Source organism: Ceratotherium simum, chromosome 25 (assembly GCF_057802395.1).
Source record: "Ceratotherium simum simum isolate JZ-2026a chromosome 25, ASM5780239v1, whole genome shotgun sequence".
Taxonomy (NCBI): domain Eukaryota; kingdom Metazoa; phylum Chordata; class Mammalia; order Perissodactyla; family Rhinocerotidae; genus Ceratotherium; species Ceratotherium simum.
The window spans coordinates 39843620-39851313 of record NC_141924.1 but is presented as its reverse complement, the minus strand read 5'-3'; the positions used below and the strand labels follow the sequence as shown (position 1 = coordinate 39851313).

At 38.0% G+C, this 7694-nt stretch overlaps 1 protein-coding gene across 1 annotated transcript in view; it reads left to right on the top strand.

The window, feature by feature from the left end:
* The first annotated feature begins 3045 nt into the window (after positions 1-3045).
* The window catches only part of PTPRQ (protein tyrosine phosphatase receptor type Q), a 243829-nt gene continuing 239180 nt past the window's right edge, over positions 3046-7694 (top strand). The window contains exons 1-5 of the mRNA XM_087449140.1: positions 3046-3093; positions 4268-4405; positions 5139-5274; positions 5757-6014; positions 7380-7594. Coding sequence (XP_087305266.1) covers positions 3046-3093; positions 4268-4405; positions 5139-5274; positions 5757-6014; positions 7380-7594 — 795 coding nt within the window. The remainder of the gene's footprint in view (positions 3094-4267; positions 4406-5138; positions 5275-5756; positions 6015-7379; positions 7595-7694) is intronic.

Below are 7694 nucleotides of genomic sequence, written 5' to 3'. Positions count from 1 at the left end.
TAAAAGCTAATTCTTTGGCAATGAAATCATTTTGTGATATATTGCCTTGACACTTCCCACTTTTAAAAGCTAAAGATATGTAGGATCCTCAGGAATTAAAACAACATAAATATAGTTCGCATCTCTAACTGTGCTTGAATTAAGACACAGTCCATGCTGTCATGGAGTTCCTAATTTGGCTGAGGACATAAATACACAAAAAGTAAATTTTTGTGCCACACTATAAACAAAGTTCTATATGAAAACAGAGGTGCAAATGTTTACGGCCTGTTACTTCGTTGAGGGTGTAAGTTAGGCTGCCAAGGAGGAGAAGAGAGAGGTAAAGTTGGAAAGTGAATTTGGCCAGAGGTACATTGTAAGCAACCAAGAGTCAGAATAGGCTTTTCAGTAAGTCCCCCGGCATGATCATGCATGTATTTCAGAAAGATCGCACTAGCTAGCAGTGTGTAGGAGAGACTGAGAATATCAAACAAGGAGACATAGTCCAAGTATGGCAGTAACTGCAGTGAGCAATACTAGTTGTCACTCTTAAGTATTTATACTCTATTAAGCACTCTACAAGCTTAATCTTGACCACAATTGACTTTTCAGAAATGCTCAGCTAGTAAATGGAGCCACAGGATCTGAACTGAGGTTCCAACTCTTAAACATGGCACATACTCTCCAGAGAGAGATAATTAAAGTTTTCAATTAAGCAGTGACTATGAGAATAGAGGAAGTACTCACCCTAAGAGATGTTTTAGAAGTAAAATCAAAGGGATTTTTGAGGACAGATTAGCTTTGGGTAGTGAGGGGAAGGATCTGAGGATGCAGAGTTGGTGACTTTTTTTGTTTGGTTGGCTGAGTGAACCACCCTCTGCTCAGGAAGGGCTAGGAGAAGAGGGAAGATCATGAATTAGTTTTGGAAAGATGGTTTTGAGTTGGGAACATCCAGATGGAGATGGCCAATGTGGAGCTGTAAATAGTGTTTTGAAGCCCTGGCAAGAAATGAGATCCAAGACGGAGTGATTGGGAGTCTTGAATATGATTGAAATCACAAGAATGAATAAAATAACACAAACTCAAGGAAGGCGCCATGGGTCAAGTCAATTTTTAAGCTGGAAATGTTAGAGGATGATGCGGACTAAGAAGATGCACGAACCAGGTGAGGGTGATGTCAGGGAAGCTAACTGAGAAGATCTCAGGAGGGAAGAAGCGTTCCCTCAATACCGTGAAATGCTGCCGAAAACAAATAAAAAACACACCACACAACATGTTAACAGTGAAAGAATGTGGCTTCATACAGAGCCTTGTGGATGACTTTGACTCGAAACTGTGCCCAACCAGGGCTATTCACAGCCACCGTTTCTTTTTCATGAGATGCCAATGTTTCCCACTCGCGTTCTCCTTCGTCGCCCGACCCTTTCTCCCATCTTCCACGTACAGGGTAATTCTCCTCCACATAGCAATGTTTTGGGACTAGCCTCCCACTCCTCCCTTCCAGCCGCTTGCGGTTTCCATGGAGACCTTCACTTAATTAACTCAACCGAGGAAGAGGGCACCGCTGGCGGGAACGAAGCCCGCCAGAGCAGCGGCGGGAAGAGCTGGAGGCGGGCGAGGGCTCGCTGACGGGAGCCGGGAAGACCCCGCAGGGAGCAGGCGGCGAGGTGGGCTCGATCGCGGCCCCCGCGCTGCCCCTGCTCCTCCCGGGCGCGTCCCCGCGCAGCACCCGGCGCGCGCGACTTGCAAAGCGCGGGCGGCGCGGCCGGGGTCCGGGTCCGGGTCGTGTCAGGGCGGGTTGCGGGGGCGCCCGGTACCCGCAGCCCCTCCGCTGTGCACCCCCGCGCTTTGACTTCAGGTCTCTGCTCTTTCCTCCTTTCCCCTCCAGTCTAACCATTCTTACAACCTCAGCGCTTACCTTTAAACTCTGTCCTCTCTCCAGCCAAAGTTGGCATCTTTGGACTTCTGCTAACACGGTGCTGCCGTGGCCCTGCTCTCCAGCGTCTCCCGGCGCAAACGCTGTGACACACGACCGAACCTGAGCGGGGCCTTGCACAGGTAGCCGGGAGCGATCTTTCCGCTTTGGCATTTTTATTGTAACAAGCAAGCTTTCGAAATTCTACTTTAAACTTAGATTTGGGGGAAAAAATTAATACCACAACCCCGAGGATAGAACACTTAAGTCAGATTGCAGAGAAAAACGAACAAGGTTAAAAGCTTTGCAATTTTGGGGGGGAGGGTTTCTGTGGACTGAATGATTAGGTATTTCTTTTTAACTGGGTTGCTTTTTATCTGAGGTGAACACCTGCTTAGTTAAGAACTAAAGAGGATTTTGTAGGAAGAAACCTGCTTTAGAGTGGGCTTTAGAGAGCTTTAAAATCCATCCTGGGGACCTATTTACTATTAAAATGATATTTTTCAGTTTTAGAAATATATGTATTTTAAACACAGGGGTGTTTATTTTTTTTCTTGATATCTTAAGTTGAATGTCAAAGTTCTTAGGTCCTCAGGGACTCTAGGTTCCTAGGGAAAGCTACACAAACTTTGTAGATGAATGCATTCTAAAAATTAATTGAAATGAATATTGAATGTTTTTCTCATTTGTTTCAATTCCATCAACAGTATTTTGAAATATTTTTCATAACAATGGTATAATTTTAAAATGTGAGGAATTACTTCCAACGAAGTAGCAGTGTGTAGGCGTTCTAGATTGCCATCAATTAAGGTTAGTTTCACACAATGCAATGTAATTTTGTGTAATTGGCTGATAATTCATTTTATTTCTACCCCCTCCTTTATATTTAATTGTGGCAGCTTCCAGAAGCAAATTATTTTGTTATTTGTTGGAAAGTACTGATGTTTCCAATTTTATTAGGTGGAGAATATTATGCAGCACCTACTTATTAATGCCTTCATTCGGTTGGATGAGCGGTGGGTCTAAACTGAAAAGAGATGACCTTAAATTAACACACACACATACCACCTGAAGAATGTCCAATAGTTTAATTTTGAAACTAAAGATATAATATACATGTTTAATTGAACTGAATATACTTTATTTTCCAGATGGAGAAATCAGTGATTCTACTGCTCTGGTTACCATATGTTGTGAAGGTAAGACATTTTTTTTTTTTTTTTGGTGAGGAAGATCAGCCCTGAGCTAACATCCATGCTAATCCTCCTCTTTTTGCTGAGGAAGACCAGCTCTGAGCTAACATCTATTGCCAATCCTCCTCCTTTCCCACCCCCCCAAAGCCCCAGTAGATAGTTGTACGTAATAGTTGCACATCCTTCTAGTTGCTGTATGTGAGACATGGCCTCAGCATGGCCGGAGAAGCGGTGGGTCGGTGCGCGCGGGATCCGAACCCTGGCCACCAGTAGCGGAGCACGCGCACTTAACCGCTAAGCCATGGCGCCGGCCCAAGACATTTTTTAATGTACCCTTTTTGGAATAATTAGTTAATAGGCAGAATGCTATTACACTGAGTCTATCCATTTGGGAAAATAAGGGGTATGTTGAAAAGAAATAACACTAAATAGTACGTTTAGTACCTAAGAAAAAGTTTCTTTGCTCGGTGTTGCACAAATATGTGTGTATTGATGGTGTCTGTTTTACTGCTTACAAATTGTATTGCGGTAATCAGTGGGGAGATAGATCAGAATTTGGTAAAAAGTATTGTATAGTGACACATTTTAAGGTTATTTTGGTAGGAATTTTGATAAATATATCATGGAGTCTTTTTTGGCATCCAGGGAACAGAGAGTCTCTGATCTGTGGTCTAGCTATTTTGCCTCAGTTGCTAATATTTTCTTTACCTACAAATGAACCAAGGCTCTAAAATGACTGAGTCAAACATTTTGCACTCAAACTTATTTTCACTGCAAATATATTGTCAAGAATGTCTGTGAAATAATTCAGTTTAGTAGGCATTATCGTCAAGGTAGGGAGCTGACATGCTGGGAGAGTGCTGAGTTCTTCCTGTGACTTTGAGTCTCTTCCTCCTCCCCGACCCCAGGAGCATGGAGCTCCTAGTCGGAGAAACATGGAGCTTAAATTTCCTTGCCCTAATTTTACTTGCCTTTCTTCAGTTATTTTCAAAATCACATTTACAAATAGCGTGTCCAATGGATGTCATTTAATTCATGTATAGAAATCAATATTGCTGAAATATTTTTCAATTATAATTTTGCATATTTTACGTCTCATTTTTGTAAATTTGCTTAAAAAATAATAACCAAGAATGCGTTATTATTATGTTTTTACTGTTACCTTTCTTTCTCATTTCAGATCTCAAAAAGTTTCCATTATATACCAATGAATAAACAAACAACAACAATTTTTATTGAATGGGATGAATTTCCTAAGGGAGAAAATCCTGAATTTTATTTTTTAAAATACCAACTTGTTAATAACTTTGCTCAAAAAGTAAGCCAACTTTTTTTTGGATCTGATAAAAAGTAAACATAGTGTAAATTTATTGTAACTAAATGCCACATCAGAAATAGGAATTTAATAGTTATTGCAATTTCTTACTTTATTTGTTAATGTATAAAATGTTAGCATTTTATGAAATATCTACTATAAATAGTTGATCAAAATAATGTTTAACTTTTTCATAGGAATGATTATGTGTATTTACCTTTTTAGAATTTATATACTACACAGAGAGTAATTGTTTAAAAACTAATATTTTATATAAAAATAAATATTTTATGCGTCTGTTTGTGTTCTATATTGGAAAAACTGCCTCTTATGAAGAAGTACAAAAGTCAAACTTTTAATTAATGCATCTGACACAGAGTTAATAATCATTTCTTTCTTTTTTTTTTTTTTTGTGAGGAAGATCAGCCCTGAGCTAACATCCATGCTAATCCTCCTCGTTTTGTTGAGGAAGACCGGCTCTGAGCTAACATCTATTGCCAATCCTCCTCCTTTTTTTCCCCAAAGCCCCAGTAGATAGTTGTATGTCACAGCCGCACATCCTTCTAGTTGCTGTATGTGGGACGTGGCCTCAGCATGGCAGGAGAAGCGGCGCCTCGGTGCGCGCCCAGGATCCGAACCCAGGCCGTCAGTAGCAGAGCGCGCGCACTTCACCACTAAGCCACGGGGCTGGCCCCCAATAATCATTTCTTAAGCATATGAATCTCATTATTTACAGAATGTCAAAAGCATTCTCGCAGACCCACAGAAGATTCTGAAATCAATAATAACAATAGAAGAAAATGAAGACTATTACATCATTATACAATCCATAAAATATGGACAAATTTTAAGTGAAAAGTCATTTCAAACTCGTAAGTAATATGTGTATGTGTTGTTCAGCTATATTACCTAATTATAAAAGGAAAAATTTTTTATTACCAACTTCTTTGAATTTTACAGTGATTTACAGGTTTGAAATGGTAGTCAAAAATCACATCAGAATAGTGGTATTTTGTTTTTTGAATATGATGTAAATTTTAAAATTTAAAGGAAATTGGAAACTGAGATAAGAATAAGATTTTCAGTTTTGACATTGAATGTGTGCTAATATGAATAGAAAGGTATAGTGGAGATGTTACATGTAACCCAGATTATTTTAAAAAGTATTATAATGTAGATTTGTAATCTAATTCATTCATTCTAAATAGAGTATAAGAAACTCCACAGAGTCTAGAAAATATTTTGTAGTTAGATAATGTTTTCACATCCTGGTGAATCTTTTGTAATTCAACGTTCTTTGTGTTTCATTCAGTTTTATTTGAAACTGTCCTAATTATTCTCCCTGATTTTTTAGGTGGAATCTCAACAAGAAATATTAAAACAATAGCAACAAGTACAAGTGTTTCTTTTAACTGGAGTGAGCTATCTTCCAGTGACATTTCAGTGTCAATATCTCTTCATAATTCTTCACAAATTATGCAAAATGATGTCATGGTTTATGAGTGGGTTAATTTGAAACCTACCACTTTATATTCTTTTACATTTGAATTCAAACAGTTGCATTTGGATTTTATAAACGTATTTCAGAGACTGGATGTTCAAGTTGAAACAGGTATATAGATATTTGGTTCATTATTAATTAATATATTTACTATATATTTTGTAGATTACTTGGCAGTTGAATTGTTCTTTTAAAAAGTGATCCAGCCAAGTATCAACTACCATAAACTACTTGTAAATGAATTAGCATGGTCCCCTTTTTCTAACTATATCCTTCTGGTGTTTGACTGATTTATTGAACAAGATGGGTTTAGCAGGGTAAAGGTAAGAACCAACCTTATTCTCTCCCACCGCTTCTTTTAAACTGAACCAAGTGGGTTCTGTTTTCTTTAACTCTGGCCATGGTTCATGTAGACCCCATCACTTTTTAGATGACTTTAAAGTATCAGTGAACTGTCTCATTTTCAGGTATTAAAAGGTCCATTAAAATCTAATACAAAAATATCAATCTTCTATCCGATTTAAAGCTTCTCCATTACTCATCCCTAATCAGACTTGATCAAAATTTGTAATACTGCAAGGAGAAAGGGAAAATGTTCAGTTTTTTGTGTCTTCCTAGTTCTACTTCCTTTCCCCACATGGTGGGAAAAGAGAGAAGAGGTCAGAGTCATAGATAGAAAATGAGGGCAATACCCTCTCTGTGATGGCTAAGAGTCCCATTTTAATACTGTCTGTAGGAATAATCAATGAACCACAATATATGTTTACCAGTGAAGCAGAGAAACACTTGAATAGTAAGAAAAAGATGGCAAGGTAGTTAAAGCATTCCCTCTCCCCATCTTCCTTCTCCTGTGAAAACAGTTCCTTCAAAAGATCCTTCTCACATCTTCCTAAGATGTTGGGTTGAGGCACTGATGAAGTGTCAACAGGAGTTCAAGTACAATGTCTACTCTGAACAGGCTGATGTTTTCCTCAGTCTTTCTGTGGTATACGGTCTTGGAGAAACAGGCTAAGCAGCCATTCTAGTTTTTTCTGGAAGGTGAACCCATTTGAAGTCAAGTGACAGAGAATAGAATTATTAGCAAGCATATGTCTAGTTCTCTAAAATAAAAAGAAACCTGAAACATACTTAGAAAGTTCTTTACCAGTACAAAAGTAAGGGAAAGGGAGAGCAACCTAAAGTAACTTAGAAAGGAATACATCTGTGGTTTCTGTTTAAATTAAGTTATAATTAGACAATAATTATGCATAATTAATTCTTACAGCTACTTAGAAAACTATTTTCGTTGGTAGTAATTCATTTCCTACTTGAATAATAACAGCCTTAGCACGTTTATTGGTTTGGGAAAAATGTAGGGAAAGTGCACAGTTAATACTGTGAGGTTCTCACAATCAACTTCTACGGATGTTAAGAAATGTAATTATGAAATGTTATATTACTGCATTCATATTTAACAAAGCATTTTTCTTTTGCCAGGTTCATGTTCACAAGGATGGGTAGCATTAAAAAATAACTGTTATAGAATTAGCAAAGAGAGCGTGCCATGGAATGTAGCCCAGGAACGTTGTAAGTTATCCTTAAGTTCTGCACACCTTGTGGATATAAAAAATGAAGAGGAAAAAATATTTATATTTTCACTTCTCAGGTCAAAGAATCAAATAATAACATGGACTGGCCTTAATGATTTGAAGGTCAGTAAATGTAAAGAAATTCATATATTGTGATAAAACTATTTTATCTATGTTCATTCATTCATTCTTTCTTTCTTTATTCATTTCTTCCTTCGTTCAT